General features: G+C 38.2%; 1 protein-coding gene across 1 annotated transcript in view; it reads right to left on the minus strand.

Annotated features, from left to right (window-relative positions):
- LOC128660487 (mucin-12) overlaps positions 1-22,973 on the minus strand; it is a 770,239-nt gene that overhangs the window by 189,421 nt on the left and 557,845 nt on the right. The window contains exons 23-25 of the mRNA XM_053714362.1: positions 21,721-21,822; positions 20,607-20,691; positions 18,460-18,771 (exon numbers count right to left, since the gene is read on the minus strand). Coding sequence (XP_053570337.1) covers positions 18,460-18,771; positions 20,607-20,691; positions 21,721-21,822 — 499 coding nt within the window. The remainder of the gene's footprint in view (positions 1-18,459; positions 18,772-20,606; positions 20,692-21,720; positions 21,823-22,973) is intronic.

The following is a 22,973-nucleotide window of genomic DNA, read 5'->3' on the forward strand; positions in this document are numbered from 1 at the left end:
ACCGCCTCTACACCACCTTCATGTGGTATACTGGTGTAGAGTGAGGCCACATCACAAGTCACTAGTAAATAGCCTTCTTCCCAGCTAATGTTGTTCAAGATGTTGAGTATTTGTGTAGAGTCCCGTATGTAGGAGGGTAGTTTTATAACATACTTTTGTAGGTTTTTATCTAGGTACTCTGATAGATTGCTAGAGAGAGAGCCAATCCCAGATATAATAGGTCTTCCTGGTGGTTGTTGAAGTGACTTATGTATCTTTGGTAGATAATAGAGCACTGGTGTAATAGGATGTTTGATTCCTATGTATCAAAATTCTTTGTCGTTCAATATGTTGTTCTCATGTGCTTCTACCAAGATGTCGTCAATTTCTTCCTTGAATTGGATCACTGGGTTGGTGTTAAGTTTTTCGTATGTATTCTGGTCAGACAGAATTCTCATACATTCCGCTTCGTAGTCGACTTTGTTAAGTACTACGATGCCACCTCCCTTGTCCGCAGGTTTGATTACAAGATCTTTGTTTTTCTCTAGATTTCTGATGGTTTGAATTTGATTCCTCGAAAGGTTCTGTTTATGTCTGTGAAGTTTAGCATTGTTGATGTTTCTCAGTTCGTTACAGACTATGGTTTCAAATGAATCAATAGCACTTCCTTTGCTTACTGTAGGATAGAAAGTAGATTTGGGCTTCAGATCCGTATGTTGGTATTCGTCAATCACAGATTGTGTGCCATTAGTGGGGACTCTTTGTTGGTATTCTAGTGGGGATCTCATAAAGTGTCTTTTCAATGTCAGTTTCCTGACGAATTCTTTGATGTTGACAAAAGTTTCAAATTTGTTGAGCCCTTTTGAGGGTGCGAAAGAGAGTCCATAGTTTAAGATGGATTTTTCTTGTTCCGTTAGAGAAGTAGAGCTAAGGTTGTAAATACCTTTGGTGGTGGTGCTAGAGTTCAATGTTCCGGTGTCTTCTTTCTTGTTCTTTCTATTCATTCTTTTCCCTCCTCTCTTCCCTCTATGGTTTTTCTTTTTTCGTTTGGGATTTGAGGGTCGTCTGAGTTCGACATCTTCCTCTTTGTGGTCGTTCTCTCCAGCTCTTTGGTAGTCTTCTGGTGTAGTTCTAAAAAATGATGATTTCTAGAGGATGAGGCCAGCGGACTATCAACTGGATCTTTGGTACTTATTCTGTTGTTGTTCCCTTGTATATGCTCCACCCGTGGGGTTCTCCATTCTCTGTCATCACAGTGGGGTGTCATATTTGGTGTTTGGGGTGTGTACCTCTGATTGTAAGAGTCCTGGTGGAAGGGATGACGGTTTCCGTAATTGAACCTGTCACCTTGTTCTCCGTTTTGTATATGATGATGGTGTCTGTATCCATATTGTGGTCTTCCATAGTTATTCCATCTTGGCGATTGGTTGTACCCTTGATTCCATCTTGGGGAATGGTTATAGCCAAATTGGGCCTTATGTCTTTGGTTCCCTCCTAAAGGTGGCAAGTAGTTCCTTTGATAGATAGGTTCTTCGGAATGGTGTGGAAAGAAGATTCTCTGAGGTTTCCTTTCAAATCTGGGGGGATAGTATTCTCTATCTTGTTGTCCCATCTTGCGTGTTTGGTTGTTGTACCTGTCATCCTCCCAGTTTTCTCTCATTCCATTATGACGATGGGAATTCCAATGGTTGTTATGTCGTTGTCCATTCCAGTTGTAATTATTTCTATCTGTATGCCAATTTGGATTGTTGTGTGGAGGTTTAGTTTCATAGTTATCATAAGCGTTCCTTTGTTTATTGTGTTCATAGAATTGGTTCTCCCCTTTATATATGTGTGATTTGGGTTTGTCTTTTCTGTATGTGACTGTTGTCCATCCTCCTTCGTTTTCTTTGTTTGGATCATTGCTGGAACTAGTGGATGGTTGAGTTTCCATATTTCGTTCACTGTTGGTGTTATTCTCATCTTTGTCCAAATTCTTTAAAAGATTGAGTTCTCTATTTAGTTTCTTGCTTTTCTTAAGTGTGATGTCGTCCCTAATCTTGGTGATTTTCTTATCAAGATTATCTTTTCTGTCTAGGATATCTTGAGTTTCAATGACTAGACCCTCTGGTCCAGCTAAATCAGCTTCATTGTTTTTGATGTCTATGTCGACTTGTAATAGTATGGCTTCTCTGTGCTCAATTATAGTTTGCATGAGTGTCCTGGAGGCTGTTATTAGTGTGTCTGCCCATTTTTTATTAAAATCTGGATTGTCAGTTTGGAAGGCACAATCTTTTCTAACAATTAGCCCCTTTGGGATAATGTTGAGATCTAAGCATTTTCTCAGAAAGCTAATCTCTGCTTTGTATTTAACTTCTTGAATGAGAAGTTTCTCCAAATTTCTAAAGATGGAGTTAAAATCGACTTTGTCTGAACCATCTGGATTTACAGAGGATATATTAATATCTAATGTTATGTCCTTTCTCATAGAGTGTGTTATATTGAACATATTTGTTATTAGTATAGTTTTAAGAACGAGAAAGCTGCCGAGGGAAATTCTAGAGAGAACTGGATACTATGGTGGTGTGTGGTCTTCCCGACGGCGCTAACTTACAAGACCTAAGCTCCTATAACGATAGGGTCTCTAGATACCCAAGAGGGAGTTAAAAAGAATAGTTTGGTGTTAGGAGCGCCTATTGAAAGGCTAAGTCTAATGAGGGTTTAAACAAAAATTCGTCGTTTAGTATACCAGCACAAGGAGCCCAAGTGTGTAAAAATATTTACAAGTTTATTATAGCTTTAAAATTAACAAATTTATTAAGGTAATAGCTTGGTGTCTATAATTGCAAACAGATTTATAAAAGCATAAAAGTATATGGATCCATATTACTTCATAAATAAACAATAATTAAAAACATTCAATGGTGGACTGTTTATATGATAAAATCAGTTTTACAATCTATGATAAAATTAGTTTGGGTGAAATCAAAAAGATGTAAAAATAATACAATAAAATACAATAAAATAAAATCCCAAACGAAAAAAGAAAAACCATAGAGGGAAGAGAGGAGGGAAAAGAATGAATAGAAAGAACAAGAAAGAAGACACCGGAACATTGAACTCTAGCACCACCACCAAAGGTATTTACAACCTTAGCTCTACTTCTCTAACGGAACAAGAAAAATCCATCTTAAACTATGGACTCTCTTTCGCACCCTCAAAAGGGCTCAACAAATTTGAAACTTTTGTCAACATCAAAGAATTCGTCAGGAAACTGACATTGAAAAGACACTTTATGAGATCCCCACTAGAATACCAACAAAGAGTCCCCACTAATGGCACACAATCTGTGATTGACGAATACCAACATACGGATCTGAAGCCCAAATCTACTTTCTATCCTACAGCAAGCAAAGGAAGTGCTATTGATTCATTTGAAACCATAGTCTGTAACAAACTGAGAAACATCAACAATACTAAACTTCACAGACATAAACAGAACCTTTCGAGGAATCAAATTCAAACCATCAGAAATCTAGAGAAAAACAAAGATCTTGTAATCAAACCTGCGGACAAGGGAGGTGGCATTGTAGTACTTAACAAAGTCGACTACGAAGCGGAATGTATGAGAATTCTGTCTGACCAGAATACATACGAAAAACTTAACACCAACCCAGTGATCCAATTCAAGGAAGAAATTGACGACATCTTGGTAGAAGCACATGAGAACAACATATTGAACGACAAAGAATTTCGATACATAGGAATCAAACATCCTATTACACCAGTGTTCTATTATCTACCAAAGATACATAAGTCACTTCAACAACCACCAGGAAGACCTATTATATCTGGGATTGGCTCTCTCTCTAGCAATCTATCAGAGTACCTAGATAAAAACCTACAAAAGTATGTTATAAAACTACCCTCCTACATACGGGACTCTACACAAATACTCAACATCTTGAACAACATTAGCTGGGAAGAAGGCTATTTACTAGTGACTTGTGATGTGGCCTCACTCTACACCAGTATACCACATGAAGGTGGTGTAGAGGCGGTACGATATTTTTTGGACAAGGATCCAACAGTACCAGACAACCAGAAAACATTTATCCTTGAAGGGATTTCTTACATTCTCACTCATAACTATTTTAACCACAATGGAAACTTCTACAAACAACTGTGTGGCACTGCCATGGGGACCAGGTTCGCGCCCAGCTATGCTAACCTCTACATGGGAAAATGGGAGACCATTTTCTGGGATTCTTGCCCAGCTGGCGCGGACCTGGTACTATACCATCGCTATATAGATGACATCATCATGGTATGGAAAGGTACAAGAGATGACCTGGAACACACCATTACAGTTATGAACAATAATATACATAACCTAAGATTCACCTATGAAATAAGCAGCTCAGAGATCACTTTTCTAGACCTTAGGATCACAATCCAAAACAACACTATCAAAACATCAACATACTTCAAACCTGTGGATTGTAGTAATTATATACACATCAACAGCTGTCACCACTCCAGGTGGAAAAGAAATATTCCCAAGGGACAGCTACTCAGACTGAGAAAAAACTGCTCAGATCCCGACCTATGGGAAACACAAGCCAAGACCATTAAAGCTCGCTTCATAGAACGAGGATATGAAGAAGATGCGATAGACAAAGAGATTGAAGAAGTAAGGAAAAAAGATCGGAACGAACTCTTGAAATATAAAGACAAACCGAAGATAATAACGGATGACAGAAATACCATCGATGTAGCATTCATCACACAATATTGTGAAAACAGACATCGGATAGAGGGAATAATTAAAAAACATTGGCCTCTACTGAAAAACGATGATACCATAGGGGAAATATTAGCAGACAAACCGAAATTCATCTACAGGAAATCAGACAATCTAAGAAACATACTATCACCTAGTGTCCCACGCTCCAGATCAACAGGAACACAAGATGTCTTCGGCAAGACAATCAGGGGCTTCTATCCATGCATAAGTTGCAAAGCATGCAAAAGAGGTATCAAGACCAAGAAATTCGTATCCAACAACTCCAAGGCGGAACATATAATCAAAGATATGATAAAGTGTTCAAGTAAAGGCGTAATATACGTAATACAATGCAGCTGTGCACTACAGTATGTGGGCCAAACCACAAGACCATTAAAAGATAGGATTAGAGAGCACATTCTACAAGTTGAACACGGCAACACTGAAACTGCCATGTACAAACACTTCACCATCCATCATAAAAGCAACCTTAAAGATTTCAGCTACTATGGGATTCAACGAATAAGACCCAACTGGAGAGGCGGGGATTACGAAAGAAAACTTCTTGTAGCTGAATCAAGATGGATCTATGAACTTGACTGTCTCTATCCTAAAGGTCTCAATAATAAAGAAGACTTATCGCATCTATTACATATTAAATGAAGGATCCCACATATCAAACACCTATAATAATTATAGATCTACACATAAATACCAACTTGAAGCGACAACAGCCGGTTGGTTGATTCAGAACCTTCCCCTATGCACAATTTTTAACAATTTTTAAAAATTATATTTTATTAGCTTTCGTTTTTAACATTTCTTAATATTTTTAATATTTTAAAATATTTTTCAAAAAGACAATTTTATATCTTCTAATGTCTTTTATATTTCCGACAATTTCATAATTTATATTTTTATATATATTCTTTTATTTTTAAATAATTTTATTTTTAAAAATTATTAGGAGGTTTATAACCTCGTTTATGTCAATTTTAAACACGACCTGATGTCTATGTCTAACTGTCTGGATTTAATAACTCCTAAATTATAAGCGATGAAGTTACCACAACTATAGGTTATTCTCATAACTGAGATTATAATCCATTCACATTATACACCTAGGTCAGAATTAACATGATTACAGTGAATAATTATTAACGAATCTCAGATTTGGAGACTACATCACAGTTTCACTCAAAAAATTCTTTATTTCATTTTATCTTATTCTATGTCATTCTAACAAAACAGGTGAACGACACAAGTTAAACTAGCACAATTAAGTTCCCATAATAAACTTAAGATTCCACAATGTTTTTATTCACAACTCCCAGACACATGTCTACCGCCTCTTCTAGACAAATACCGCTTTCCACGTAATAAACCAACTTCCGGTTTCTGTTAACTTCCGGTATGTATCCACTTCCGGTAGAACGGCTATTCCAGACATCCAGTACCAGACACCAATTATGGGTCTAGTAAGTCCTGAACTGCCAAATTAATTTTTTGGGGTTACCAGCACAATGAGTCCTTAATGAGGGTATTATACAATAATAAATCGGGGCCTCAATATCGTAACAAATGTAGATATCGGAACTACACATCCGGTCAAATTTTGGTCTCCATGCCATAAACCAATTTCCGGTTTCAGTTAACTTCCGGTAGAATGGAAATACCATACATCCGGTACAAGACACTTACTATATCTCTAGCAAGTCCCCAATTGCCAATCATTACTTTTAAGGGACACCAACAAAATGAGTCTATAATGAAGGACTTACATTTGTGCCATAACATTATAATATATGTATTTATCCGAAACCGGAGCCACACATATCCGGTCTATCTTACACTTCCGGGTCCAAAGGTTAATTTTTGGCGCGAGTTTTTTGGCGCAATTGAGAATTTTGGCGCAAATTGCACAAACCAAACAAGTATAAAGCAAGCACTCTCACCAACCATATATCAGTCTTGATAAAGGCCCTATTGGTGGGCCGAAACGCGTTGGCATATATGGTGAGTTTTATTTCTACTTGTGTAAACGTATTTTAAACGATACTGCTCTATGTTGCATTTTTCTTTTTCCACAGGGATTGGATCGTCTTACATTTTTTTATAATCATTTTTTATATTCATGGTTTCTTATATCCAATATTTTCAAGAAATTGGTCAGTTGGATTTCTATTTTTTTCAGCTATTCACAGTTTGATTCATAAACACAGGTGGCATTTTTGACTTTTATTGGACATCACATTATCACTAAAAAATTCTTTTGGATTTAATTTTCAATTTTGATATCTTATTTTGGATTTTTATAATTGACTTTTTTTATAATTGACTTTTTTGCCCTTTTTTTTATATAATTATTGACTTAATTTTGGACACTTTTTGACTTTTCACGAGGGGATTCACACATTTTTATCACATTTTTCATCAGGTTTAAAACACCATTTCATTTTATTTTTCAAAGGATCATCATTTTTTTCTCAAATTAAATCAGGAAGACATCTTTCACATATATGTTCTTATCCTAGGTCACACGACCTCTCCCCATTTGCTGCTTTTTGTACACCATTTCTGAATTTTATTGCATTATTTCTGTATTTTATTTTATTGTATTTTATTGTATTATTTTTACATCTTTTTGATTTCACCCAAACTAATTTTATCATAGATTGTAAAACTGATTTTATCATATAAACAGTCCACCATTGAATGTTTTTAATTATTGTTTATTTATGAAGTAATATGGATCCATATACTTTTATGCTTTTATAAATCTGTTTGCAATTCTAGACACCAAGCTATTACCTTAATAAATTTGTTAATTTTAAAGCTATAATAAACTTGTAAATATTTTTACACACTTGGGCTCCTTGTGCTGGTATACTAAACGACGAATTTTTTTAAACCCTCATTAGACTTAGCCTTTCAATAGGCGCTCCTAACACCAAACTATTCTTTTTAACTCCCTCTTGGGTATCTAGAGACCCTATCGTTATAGGAGCTTAGGTCTTGTAAGTTAGCGCCGTCGGGAAGACCACACACCAACATGGGGAGAGTTAGATAGCATAATCTCCATTTTTTCAGTCAGAGAATCCCCTGGAGATAAATCTTTAAGCGCCATAATATGGTCTTTATAGTTTATAGAAATATCAGTACATTTGGTACACGTTCTAAGAGGGGGTTCCACCATGGCTTCTAAACATATTGAACAAGGAGTTTCCTCTATGTCAGACATGTTTAACAGACTAGTAATGAGACAAGCAAGCTTGGAAAACACTTTAATAAAGGTGAAACAGCAATTAAACAAAAACGTTACTGTGCCTTTAAGAGAAAAAAACTAACACTTAAACTGCAAAACAGTGTAAAAATATAGTAAAGCAACATTGCACCCACTTGCAAATGGATGATTAACCCCTTAGGCCCCAAACCGGATTTAAAAAACGTTAAAAGACAGTTGAGCACCCTGCCACAGCTCTGTAATATGTAGATGAACTAGTCTTCTTCCTGTCCTCTAATGATGTCAACATTGCTGGTGCTGGAATATTCAACTTCTGCAACCTTGCCCCTTCAAACTGCAAGATATCGTGGATTCTGCAGCATTTCTGGAGTCACTAGAATGAACCATGGATGTGCCAGCATCTGTACAAGAGGAAACCAGGGCCACCTCAGCCAATAAGGAATCACTGCCAGAAAAGTTGCATTTTTCTGCTGTATTCAGGGATTGGAAGGAACACGTAAATGAGATCAAAATCCTAAACATGCAGAAATGCATCCACTTAAACATAAGAGAGAGAAAGCACCTGAAAAAGAGGGGCAACTGGTAATTGCAGCTGGATGCCATCAGGTCCACATCTGAACACCCCCATCTGGGCAGGATTTGAGAAGAGATGAAGATTCAATCTCCATTCTGCCTGCTTCAGTGGGCTGTGACTGATATAATCCAATTTGCAGTTTTGTATCCCTGGAAGATAGTATGGCATGAGAAATAATAGATTATTTTGGGGCACAGAAATACTGGAGCTATTTCTCAAAGTACCTTTCTTTAGTTTTACATTAGACATTGTTGTCCTGTAGCCTTTCTCAAGAGCTGAGATTGGAAAAGCCAAAAAGCCTTGTAAATTGCCCTTGTCTCCAAAGCACTGGAAAGAAGAATTGCAGACTGATGATCCCAGACACTTTGTGCTGTCAGATTATGAAAATCTACTCCCCAGCCAAAGCTGCTTGAAACTATTTTAACAATGACCCACTCTGGGTCTGAGAGTGAAAGTCCCTGGGACAGGTTCTATGGATTCATCCACCAATGCAATAGATATATCAGAGGCTGACAAAATTTAATATTTGGGATCGACCTTGATCCCTTCTCCCTCTTAGTGATAATGAAAAGGACACGTGCCATCTTGACCAATGAACAAGGTGAAAAGTGCCACATCATTGCTGACATTGTTCTTGATTACAGCCTGCTGTGTCAGAATTGGCCAAGGCTTCTTATTCTGTCTGCAGGCAGGAAAAACAGTAGCTTGCAAATACATGCTTGTTGAAAGGGATCAATCTGCATAATATTGTCCAAGCAGTGAAGAATGAGCAGCCGCTGTTGTCTGAGAACAGTCAGAATGGTTAAAAAAAATCTTGGTAAACACCATTGCAGCTGCGGCTATAGCAAAGGGTAGTGCCATAAGATGGTAATGGTGATTGTTGATGGCAAAGCAAAGGAACTGCATGTGCAATTCTGCAATTGGAACATGAAAATATTCATCTTGCAGATCTATGGACAGCAGAAAGAAATTCTTCAGAATAATGTTGATTACTGTTAGTAAGGACTCCATCTTGACCTGCTGGATCTTCAGGTAACTGTCTCAAATTAAGAACTGATCTCAAGGAACTGTACTTTTTTTCCCTCACCATACTGTTTTAGACTATGCAGCTTGGACTTGTTTACCTCTCAGGCGGTCAGAAAAACTTCTACAGTAGCGGAGATTGCTTTTCTGCAATGGAAGAACAGTACTGGCTTATGAGTGAACTGTCATTGTTTTGCATTGGACTCTTATGCTATACAATGGAGTGGGATAGTGGTATATGCCATAGGTCCTGGATTGTGGCCCTTAGCAGGACAGGTTGGGTTGACTTTTTAAAACTTGGTGATGGACCACCATGCTCATTTTTAGATCTTTGACAAATCACATTTTCTAAATTAAGAATCATAGTTGTGACATATTGATAACTAAGCTGTAAAATAAAGTTTTTCTGAATTTTTTTACTGCTAACCTAGCCTTACTTTAATCAACAGGATCCATACCACTCTGTCATAGCTTTGCTGGGGACATTATGTGACAAACACCTATGGACTTGTGTGTATAGACACTTGACTTGACCCAATAGATACTATCTTTATGGCTAAACACATAAACAAGTGTAGTATGTATCTATTCTTATAACTCCTCAATAAATGCTCTTATGTCATTCCATGATGAATGTAGTTCTCTCTAACAAATTGGTTTTGAGAAACTCAGTGATTCATATACAACAGTTTTTAAGTTTTAGTTCTTTAAATTTAAATCTAGATAATATTACTGGTCATATAGTCCTAGAGTATATTATTAGCTCATTTAGTTTACACTTTCTCATCTCTTAGGTAATGTAAAACATAATTTATGCTTACCTGATAAATTCCTTTCTTCTGTTGTGTGATCAGTCCACGGGTCATCATTACTTCTGGGATATAACTCCTCCCCAACAGGAAATGCAAGAGGATTCACCCAGCAGAGCTGCATATAGCTCCTCCCCTCTACGTCACTCCCAGTCATTCGACCAAGAATCAACGAGAAAGGAGAAACCAAGGGTGAAGTGGTGACTGGAGTATAATTTAAAAGATATTTACCTGCCTTAAAAAACAGGGCGGGCCGTGGACTGATCACACAACAGAAGAAAGGAATTTATCAGGTAAGCATAAATTATGTTTTCTTCTGTTATGTGTGATCAGTCCACGGGTCATCATTACTTCTGGGATACCAATACCAAAGCAAAAGTACACGGATGACGGGAGGGATAGGCAGGCTCATTATACAGAAGGAACCACTGCCTGAAGAACCTTTCTCCCAAAAATAGCCTCCGAAGAAGCAAAAGTGTCAAATTTGTAAAATTTGGAAAAAGTATGAAGCGAAGACCAAGTTGCAGCCTTGCAAATCTGTTCAACAGAGGCCTCATTCTTAAAGGCCCAAGTGGAAGCCACAGCTCTAGTAGAATGAGCTGTAATTCTTTCAGGAGGCTGCTGTCCAGCAGTCTCATAGGCTAAACGAATTATGCTACGAAGCCAGAAGGAGAGAGAGGTAGCCGAAGCCTTATGACCTCTCCTCTGACCAGAGTACACGACAAACAGGGAAGACGTTTGTCGAAAATCCTTAGTTGCCTGCAAGTAGAACTTGAGGGCACGAACTACATCCAGATTGTGTAGAAGACGTTCCTTCTTTGAAGAAGGATTCGGGCACAGGGAAGGCACCACGATCTCTTGATTGATGTTCCTGTTAGTGACTACCTTAGGTAAGAACCCAGGTTTTGTACGCAGAACTACCTTATCTGAATGAAAAATCAAATAAGGAGAATCACAATGTAAAGCTGATAACTCAGAGACTCTCCGAGCCGAAGAAATAGCCATTAAAAATAATACTTTCCAAGATAACAACTTTATATCAATGGAATGAAGGGGTTCAAACGGAACTCCTTGTAGAACGTTAAGAACAAGGTTTAAACTCCATGGCGGAGCAACAGTTTTAAACACAGGCTTGATCCTAGCTAAAGCCTGACAAAAGGCCTGGACGTCTGGATTTTCTGACAGACGCCTGTGTAACAAGATGGACAGAGCTGAGATCTGTCCCTTTAATGAGCTAGCCGATAAACCCTTTTCTAAACCTTCTTGTAGAAAGGACAATATCCTAGGAATCCTAACCTTACTCCAGGAGTAACCTTTGGATTCGCACCAGTATAGGTATTTACGCCATATCTTATGGTAAATCCTTCTGGTAACAGGCTTCCTAGCCTGTATCAGGGTATCAATAACCGACTCAGAAAAACCACGTTTTGATAAAATCAAGCGTTCAATTTCCAAGCAGTCAGCTTCAGAGAAGTTAGATTTTGATGTTTGAATGGACCCTGTATCAGAAGGTCCTGTCTTAGAGGTAGAGACCAAGGCGGACAGGATGACATGTCCACTAGATCTGCATACCAAGTCCTGCGTGGCCATGCAGGCGCTATTAGAATCACTGATGCTCTCTCCTGTTTGATTTTGGCAATCAATCGAGGAAGCAGCGGGAAGGGTGGAAACACATAAGCCATCCCGAAGTTCCAAGGTGCTGTCAAAGCATCTATCAGAACCGCTCCCGGATCCCTGGATCTGGACCCGTAGCGAGGAAGTTTGGCGTTCTGGCGAGACGCCATGAGATCTATCTCTGGTTTGCCCCAACGTCGAAGTATTTGGGCAAAGACCTCCGGATGAAGTTCCCACTCCCCCGGATGAAAAGTCTGGCGACTCAAGAAATCCGCCTCCCAGTTCTCCACTCCCGGGATGTGGATTGCTGACAGGTGGCAAGAGTGAGACTCTGCCCAGCGAATTATCTTTGATACTTCCATCATTGCTAGGGAGCTTCTTGTCCCTCCTTGATGGTTGATGTAAGCTACAGTCGTGATGTTGTCCGACTGAAACCTGATGAACCCCCGAGTTTTTAACTGGGGCCAAGCCAGAAGGGCATTGAGAACTGCTCTCAATTCCAAAATGTTTATTGGCAGGAGACTTTCCTCCTGATTCCATTGTCCCTGAGCCTTCAGAGAATTCCAGACAGCGCCCCAACCTAGTAGGCTGGCGTCTGTTGTTACAATTGTCCAGTCCGGCCTGCTGAATGGCATCCCCCTGGACAGATGTGGCCGAGAAAGCCACCATAGAAGAGAGTCTCTGGTCTCTTGATCCAGATTCAGAGTAGGGGACAAGTCTGAGTAATCCCCATTCCACTGACTCAGCATGCACAATTGCAGCGGTCTGAGATGTAGACGTGCAAAGGGTACTATGTCCATTGCTGCTACCATTAAGCCGATCACCTCCATGCATTGAGCTACTGACGGGAGTTGAATGGAATGAAGGACACGGCATGCATTTAGAAGCTTTGTTAATCTGTCTTCTGTCAGATAAATCTTCATTTCTACAGAATCTATAAGAGTCCCCAAGAATGGAACTCTTGTGAGAGGAAAGAGAGAACTCTTCTTTTCGTTCACTTTCCATCCATGCGACCTTAGAAATGCCAGAACTAACTCTGTATGAGACTTGGCAGTTTGAAAGCTTGAAGCTTGTATCAGAATGTCGTCTAGGTACGGAGCTACCGAAATTCCTCGCGGTCTTAGTACCGCCAGAAGGGCACCCAGAACCTTTGTGAAGATTCTTGGAGCCGTAGCCAATCCGAATGGAAGAGCTACAAACTGGTAATGCCTGTCTAAGAAGGCAAACCTTAGATACCGGTAATGATCTTTGTGAATCGGTATGTGAAGGTAAGCATCCTTTAAATCCACTGTGGTCATGTACTGACCCTTTTGGATCATGGGTAAGATTGTCCGAATAGTTTCCATTTTGAACGATGGAACTCTTAGGAATTTGTTTAGGATCTTTAAATCCAAGATTGGCCTGAAAGTTCCCTCTTTTTTGGGAACCACAAACAGGTTTGAGTAAAACCCTTGTCCTTGTTCCGACCGCGGAACCGGATGGATCACTCCCATTAATAACAGATCTTGTACACAGCGTAGAAACGCTTCTTTCTTTATCTGGTTTGTTGACAACCTTGACAGATGAAATCTCCCTCTTGGGGGAGAGAATTTGAAGTCTAGAAGGTATCCCTGAGATATGATCTCTAGCGCCCAGGGATCCTGAACATCTCTTGCCCAAGCCTGGGCGAAGAGAGAGAGTCTGCCCCCCACTAGATCCGGTCCCGGATCGGAGGCCCTCGGTTCATGCTGTCTTTGGGGCAGCAGCAGGTTTCCTGGCCTGCTTGCCCTTGTTCCAGGACTGGTTAGGTTTCCAGCCTTGTCTGTAACGAGCAACAGCTCCTTCCTGTTTTGGTGCAGTGGAAGTTGGTGCTGCTCCTGCTTTGAAATTCCGAAAGGGACGAAAATTAGACTGTCTAGCCTTAGCTTTGGCTTTGTCTTGAGGCAGGGCGTGGCCCTTACCTCCTGTAATGTCAGCGATAATTTCTTTCAAACCGGGCCCAAATAAAGTTTGCCCCTTGAAAGGTATATTAAGTAATTTGGACTTAGAAGTTACATCAGCTGACCAGGATTTTAGCCACAGCGCCCTACGTGCCTGAATGGCGAATCCTGAGTTCTTAGCCGTAAGTTTGGTTAAATGTACTACGGCCTCCGAAATGAATGAATTAGCTAGTTTAAGGACTCTAAGCCTGTCCGTAATGTCGTCCAGCGTAGCTGAACTAAGGTTCTCTTCCAGAGACTCAATCCAAAATGCTGCCGCAGCCGTAATCGGCGCGATGCATGCAAGGGGTTGCAATATAAAACCTTGTTGAACAAACATTTTCTTAAGGTAACCCTCTAATTTTTTATCCATTGGATCTGAAAAAGCACAGCTATCCTCCACCGGGATAGTGGTACGCTTAGCTAAAGTAGAAACTGCTCCCTCCACCTTAGGGACCGTTTGCCATAAGTCCCGTGTGGTGGCGTCTATTGGAAACATCTTTCTAAATATTGGAGGGGGTGAGAACGGCACACCGGGTCTATCCCACTCCTTAGTAACAATTTCAGTTAGTCTCTTAGGTATAGGAAAAACATCAGTACTCGCCGGTACCGCAAAGTATTTATCCAACCTACACAATTTCTCTGGTATTGCAACAGTGTTACAATCATTAAGAGCCGCTAAAACCTCCCCTAGTAATACACGGAGGTTCTCCAATTTAAATTTAAAATTTGAAATATCTGAATCCAATCTGTTTGGATCAGAACCGTCACCCACAGAATGAAGCTCTCCGTCCTCATGCTCTGCAAGCTGTGACGCAGTATCAGACATGGCCCTAGTATTATCAGCGCACTCTGTTCTCACCCCAGAGTGATCACGCTTGCCTCTTAGTTCTGGTAATTTAGCCAAAACTTCAGTCATAACAGTAGCCATATCTTGTAATGTTATCTGTAATGGCCGCCCAGATGTACTAGGCGCCACAATATCACGCACCTCCCGGGCGGGAGATGCAGGTACTGACACGTGAGGCGAGTTAGTCGGCATAACTCTCCCCTCGCTGTTTGGTGAAATTTGTTCAATTTGTACAGATTGGCTTTTATTTAAAGTAGCATCAATACAGTTAGTACATAAATTTCTATTGGGCTCCACCTTGGCATTGGAACAAATGACACAGGTATCTTCCTCTGAATCAGACATGTTTAACACACTAGCAATAAACTTGCAACTTGGTTACAATCTTATTTAACAAAAACGTACTGTGCCTCAAAGAAGCACTAAACGATTAAATGACAGTTGAAATAATGAACTGAAAAACAGTTATAGCATCAATCCTTAAAAACAACACAACTTTTAGCAAAGGTTTGTTCCCATTAGTAAAGTAACAATAATTAAATTTGAAACATAAAAATTACAGAGCAACGTTTTTAATCACAGTCAATATATAAGTCTCACAGCTCTGCTGAGAGAATCTACCTCCCTCCAAAGAAGTTTGAAGACCCCTGAGTTCTGTTAGAGATGAACCGGATCATGCAGGAAATACAAGAGTAACTGACTGGAAATTTTTGATGCGTAACAAAGAGCGCCAAAAACGGCCCCTCCCCCTCACACACAGCAGTGAGAGAGAAACGAAACTGTCACAATTAAAACAAGCAACTGCCAAGTGGAAAAATAATGCCCAAACATTTATTCACTCAGTACCTCAGAAAATGCAAACGATTCTACATTCCAGCAAAAACGTTTAACATAATAAATACCTATTAAAAGGTTTAATGTACTTTTAACAGAGTAATTCCAGTGAAATACCATCCCCAGAATACTGAAGTGTAGAGTATACATACATGTCATTATAACGGTATGGCAGGATTTTCTCATCAATTCCATTCAGAAAATAAAAACTGCTACATACCTTAATGCAGATTCATCTGCCCGCTGTCCCCTGATCTGAAGCCTTTACCTCCCTCAGATGGCCGAGAAACAGCAATATGATCTTAACGACTCCGGTTAAAATCATAGTAAAAACTCTGGTAGATTCTTCTTCAAACTCTGCCAGAGAGGCAATAACACGCTCCGGTGCTATTGTAAAATAACAAACTTTTGATTGAAGTTATAAAAACTAAGTATAATCACCATAGTCCTCTCACACATCCTATCTAGTCGTTGGGTGCAAGAGAATGACTGGGAGTGACGTAGAGGGGAGGAGCTATATGCAGCTCTGCTGGGTGAATCCTCTTGCATTTCCTGTTGGGGAGGAGTTATATCCCAGAAGTAATGATGACCCGTGGACTGATCACACATAACAGAAGAAATTATGAATAAATAAGTAATGTGACTTCTGCGAGACTCTTTGAATTAACGGTAACCCTTGAGATTTTTAATTTTATTTTAATTTGCATTGATATGTTCAATCCAATGTCTATTTGATATGCTCTTTAACGGGGTCTTTTAGTTATACAGATACGAAATACTGTGTCACAGATGAAATATTCACTTAATAGTTTGAATATTGAATAGAACATCCCCTGAATAACTGGTATCACTGAATTTTGATATATGTCCATACAGAACCATGTTAACTGTACTGTGGGCAGGTTTTAGCAAGTCCATTTCATGTTTTATTTTTATGCCTTTAATGGACTTTGGCTTGCAAGTTTTTTTACACTTTATATTTTTCTTTCATTTTTTATTACATAGATAAATTATGACCCAGAATTCAGTGGCTTTTCTAAGATTTCAATTGTTTTTTCCATTACATCACAAAAAGTTCCGCTATCATCAGTAGGCAAAATTATTTTCTTAAATAATCTAGTGATAGCAGCATCTACTTTAAAAGGACACTTAACACCTGATAAAAATCATTAAAAATAATGTTTTCTTATTAATTTTAATCAAGTAATCACTGCTGTCTGCTTTATTTATTCAACTTACCCCAAAGTGTTGAACAAGATTGCTTTGAAGATGAATGCTAGTAAGGTGCTTGATTCTCCCATGTATGGTGCCATATTGTAACATACATTACACTGGGGTACAGCAGTCATGTGACTCAATGCAGTCACATGACACACACGGCATATCTCCCTATAATATATGCATATAGGATGCACAGCAGCAGCACTCACTTACTGTTATGCAGACAGAGCTTGTGCTGCAGTTTATGTTAGAAAAGCATGTTAATAAAATCTTTTATTTCAGTAACAGATTCCTAGGTAAAAAAAAAGCTATGTAAAAGCTTACTTTACCGCTCTGACATTCCTAAGCTGTGTGAATGCACAGCACCCGGCAGGGTAAATGTAAATATACTGAAACCAGCTGGGCTGAAGACAGAGAAGGATTCATAAACATGAAATATATGCTTTCTAGAAAGGCAGTGGTAGCGCTATATGCACTACAGGAATCAAAGTGGCTCAGGAGCAATACCGGCATGAAAACAGGCACACAATTCTTCAGCTCCTATGTTAGCACCATGTTTTTTGTGTGTGTTTTATACCCATGATGCAATGCAAGCTCAGCCTCACTTGTTGGTGTCACATGACCCAAGATGGTGGCACCCACCAGAGCACTCTCAAGCATTGCCTGGTGGAACAACTGCAGCACACAAGCCTGGAGGGCGGCAAGATACCTCAGAGACCCAGCAATCCTCTTCAACATCACACAGAGTTAACACAGGAGGAGACACTTAGGGCTGGAAGATTATCTTAAACGTCTTCTCAGTTTTCAAAGAAATCTAGAAAGGCAAATTTTAGCTTGACAGCTGTTAATCTCGCTATGCACGGTTCTGGGTGTGGAGGAGAGACATCTACATCGCAATATAATGCTAAAGAAAAGCATGTAAAGATTCTGGGTGATTTCTCTACATGTCAGCAGCAAGTTTTTGATAATTAGGCCCTCAGCCCTGTCTCAATTTAGGACAGAAATAAGAGTAAAAGGGGTCTAGAGTAATGCTGTTTATTATATGGTGATAACCGTTCTGTCCAAACTAAGTGGGAGGATAGTTCTCATTGGTGGTTATTAGCCAGGGAGAGCTAAGATATAGTTTAAAAATGATAAGCTATAGTATTTATTTATTTTTATGTTTACTATAATGTAATAGGTTAAAGTAAATGCACCAGAAAGCAGTTTTTATATTATTATATTATTTACAAACAGTAGATGTAAATGCTTTTTTATCAGCACAAAAATAAAAATAAATATTATATATATATATATATATATATATATATACACATATACATATATATATATATATATATATATATATATATATATATATATATATATATACACACACACATACATACACACATAGATAGATAAATCTAGATTTTATGCCTATATTTCAATTTGCTGCATATGCCCCTCTGCCAGAACATTTTCTTTAGGCTCTTATGCAGCAGCCCACACAGCCAATAAGAAGCCATGCTGCAGAAAGATCAAGGGCTTTGCAGATGACAAACCTGAGCATCCTGCAACGTTGGAGAGTAAGACATGACCAGCTCACCTTTAACAACTGATGTTCCAGCAGTGATCTCAGGTACATCATCATTTGACTCTGAAACATCCATGTGATTTATAGTAGGAACACTGACTGCAGGAGTCTTGTGAGGAGATGTTTTACCTCTTACACCATCTGTAACTAGTCCTTTGCCTTCTGAAGGAGAACACACAGGAGAAAAAAGCTTGGCGAGTTGCTGGTTAGGAGTTGACTCTGATGCGGATGAGTGTGATAGAGATTTGTTTATAGAACACCGGTCACTAATCATTTGTGACATAAGAGAACACTGTTGCTTTGGAGCAGAATAAGTTGTGGAATCTAGAAGGGAAAAAAAAGGTTTAAAAATGATAAGCTATGGTGTTTTGTAGTCTTTTTAAATGCACTACAAAGCAGTTACAAAGCACATTATTTTCAACCAGTAGATGGGAATGCTGTTTTGTATGCAGCGCAAGAAGTACATTTAAAAAAAAGGAATTTTGCCCCTTGCCAGCTCAATGAGAAGCTGTGCTACACAGCCCATTAGAAATAAGGGGCATAAACTCCTGGGCTTCAGGAAAACATTACATTAGAGTTACTGCGCATGCCTGGTGTGTGTATGTGTGAGAGAGAGAGAGAGGAGAAAGAGAGAGAGAGAAAGAGAGAGAGAGGCTAATCTAAATATCATTGCTTGCACTGCAGAGAGGAATGGGAAGTGGAGAGAGGGAGCATATAAAACTGTAGGAAAATGTATAATTATATATTTCAAAAACTCTGTTTTTTAGGAAGATTACATAGACAGATTTTCTATAATAATAAAAAAAAAAAATCGGCATCACTTTCATACTCTTCGTTCAGAGCAGACAATGGGCTCCAATTTATCGAACTGCAAGAGTAGCTTCGGAGCCCCAGCAATTCAGGACCCAAGAGCGAGCCTGAAATGCTAGTTAAGTGACAAACTTAACCTCAAGTGTGGCGGATTTCAATCATCCTGATGAGATTTGATCGGAATGAATGACAGGCCACGCACGAGCAGGGGGTGAAATTGCAAAGGCTTGTGTAATGTTAAATGTGGGCAGCAGAATCTGCCTGCTCGCCACAAGGCTCATGACAGCAAACCTCATCCGCCTGCCAGTTAATAAATGGAGCCCAAACAGTGCTCTCTGAAATACACAGATGTGGCAGCACAATACCTAGGGCTTTGCTACTGTTTTTTTTGTGAAATATGTATTTTAAAATATATTGCTACTTTTATTATTATTATTTTTTACTGCTTGTTGAGGCTTGTCCCTATCCACCAGCAGAATAATAAAATATGTTATAGCACTTTTTTATTGCAATATTGCTTTTATATAACTGTGTGTTTAGCCCCTGCACAGTTATTAAACATAGTAAAAGTCAGCTCCAGATCAGCAACGCACTACAATAGTGTAGGGTATGTACATATTCATTTTCAATAAAGGATACTAAGAAAACAAAGAAAATTTTAAAATATATGAGAAGTTCTAACTATCTTAAAATGTCATGTTCTATCTGAATCATGCTAGTTTAAATTTGACTGTCCCTTTAATATGATTGATATACTTTTAAACTCCATGGCCTACAAGTTAATTCTGTGGTCTGAGCTTTTGCCGTCCACTGTACAAAATCACCACTCATTTTCCCTCCAATAGAAGAAAAGCATCTTAGAGTCTAGGCTACTTGCTTGTCAACAAACCAAAAGCAACATAGTCTTGATTTTTTAAAAACATTATTTTCAGCACTAGAATTCTGGGGAACCAAAGTTGCTGTCTGTTTTTATAACTAAGTGGAATAAATAATTGAATAACCTATTTACATAGAGACATTAAATACAATCATATCAAATGTATGCAAGAACAGAAACTAAATGTTACATATTTATTTTGTTTTCAGAATTATAATAGAGAAATATTGTTACAGGTTTTTAAATGAATACTATTAGTACTAGAAAATGCACATTTGTGTATAATTGATATTCAGGGGTCATATTTATGATCGCTTATAAAAACTTTTTCAACTCTATTAGCAGACAGGGAGATGCCTTCAGGAGCATAGAAGAAACACGCTGTAACCTTCTAATAAAAAAAAGCTTACAGTGGGCAATCACGATGATTGCCGAGTAACAAACTGACAATTGCACACAAGTGAAAATGTACCTGGTTGTTGCTGGTTGAGGCTGGAAATCACAAAATTGCTGATGCAACTTTTTTCAGAAGTGCTTTTTCCTTCATCTGTGTTTGCCTGAAAAAATACAGACAAATGTCATGGCAACACCAGTAGATATCAATCTCAATATTTTGTTTTCTCTCTCTCATCAAAACAATGTGCAGCCCCAAAACATAAAGAAGAAAAAACAAAACTACCTTAAAATACAGTGTAAACTCCCTAATGTTTTATTTAAAAGAACAGTCTAGTCAAAATTAAACTTTCATGATTCAGATAGAGCATGCAATTTAACACAACTTTCCAATTAATTTCTATTATCTAATTTGCTTTGTTCTATTGGTATCTTTTATTGAAAAGCATACATAGGTAGGCTCAGAAGCAGCAATGCACTACTGATTGGTGGCTTAACATATATGCCTCTTGTCATTTGCTAACCAAAGATGTTCAGCTACCTCTTAGTACTGCTTTGTTTCTCCTTCAACAAAGGATACCAAGATAATGAAGCACATTTGATCTGGAAGTACATTTGAAAATGATTTGCTCTATATGAAACAATGTGAGTTTCATGTCCCTTTAACTGTTACAAATGAAAATACAGTTTACCTACTATGTGAGACCCTGAAACTAGATTTAAAGGGACACTGAACCTAAATGTCTTTTCATCATTATTCAGACAGAGCATGTAATTTTAAGCAACTTTCTAATTTACTCCTATTATCAATTCATATTCGTTCTCTTGCTATCTTTATTTGAAAATCATGAATATAAATCTTAGCAGCCAGCCCATTTTAGGTTCAGCACCAAGAATAGCGCTTGCTTATTGGAGGCTGACATTTACCCACCAATAAGCACGCATAACCCAGGTTCTCAACCAAAAATGGGCCGGCTCCTATGCATCACATTTCTGCTTTTTAAATAAAGATAGCAAGAGAATATAGAAAAATTGATAATAGGAGTAAATTAGAAAGTTGCTTAAAATTGCATGCTCTATGTGTATCATTAAAGAAAAAAAATTGTGTTTAGTGACCCTTTAATAAAACATTTTTTTTATAAAAATGATCATAAAATATAAATTTAACATTAAAATTACAAATGCAATTTTACCTTTGCAATTTCTTCATTGTAATTTTTTAAAACATTGTTGAACAGCTCTGTAATTTTCTCAAGAAACAGGACATCAGAATCATTGGCGATCTCGAAGCTTGTCTGAAAATAAGACAAATAAAGGAAGAGCTTAAACTGGCAATGATCTAAGAAATATAGATATTACTGTTACAAAATAAATATATATTATACTCCTATATGGTCTACACCAGTATTGTCACAATAATCTGTGAAAGAATAAAAGAAAACAACAAAATATATGCTTAGTTGATTACATAAGAGTCCACGAACCATTACTGTTGGGATTCAACCCACTACTCCTACTAGTGGCCAGGAGTTGAATCCCAGGATTAATGCCTTGTGGACTAATCACTTTATGAAAGAAATAGCAGTAACCATACATTCTTAATCAAACACATATAGGTAACATGACTTTTTATTATTTTAAATGGAAACACAAAAGGCATTTTGACGAGACATTATAATGTTGCAATTTCCTGAGACCTGTTGCTATGTCCCTTCAACCTTTTTTCTTTACACCTGTAACGACCTGCTGTATAGTCATTACACAAGCAGGCAGGTTTTAACCCAGTGTGGACCAATCATCCAAAATATTAAAGGGACAGTCTACACCAGAATTTTTATTGTTTTAAAAGATAGATAATCCCTTTATTACCCATTCCCCAGTTTTGCATAACCAACACAGTTATATTAATATACTTTAAACCTCTGTGATTATCATGTATCTAAGCCTCTGCAAACTGCACCTTTATTTCAGTTCTTTGGACAGACTTGCAGTTTAGTCAATCAGTGCCTGCTCCCAGATAACTTCACGTGCACAAGCACAGTGTTATCTATATGAAATACATGAACTAACACCCTCTAGTGGTGAAAAACTGTTAAAATGCATTCTGAAAAGAGGTGGCCTTCAAGGTCTAAGAAATTAGCATATGAATCTCCCAGGTTAAGCTTTCAATTAAGAATACCAAGAGAACAAAGCAAAATTGGTGATAAAAGTAAAGTGGAAAATTGTTTAAAATTACATGATCTATCTGAATCATAAAAGTTTATTTTGGCCTAGACTGTCCCTTTAACACTAATATTTTATAGCCCCAGTGCTTTACAAACATCAGGGTGATCTTTAGATCCCAGCAAACACCCCCACACTAACACACACAAAGTGCACATACTCAAATAAATGCAAACTGAGCAGGACCCCAACTGAAGTTATCTCACCAACTTCTGGACCTCAG

The sequence above is a fragment of the Bombina bombina genome, chromosome 5 (genome assembly GCF_027579735.1).
Source record: "Bombina bombina isolate aBomBom1 chromosome 5, aBomBom1.pri, whole genome shotgun sequence".
Lineage (NCBI taxonomy): Eukaryota > Metazoa > Chordata > Amphibia > Anura > Bombinatoridae > Bombina > Bombina bombina.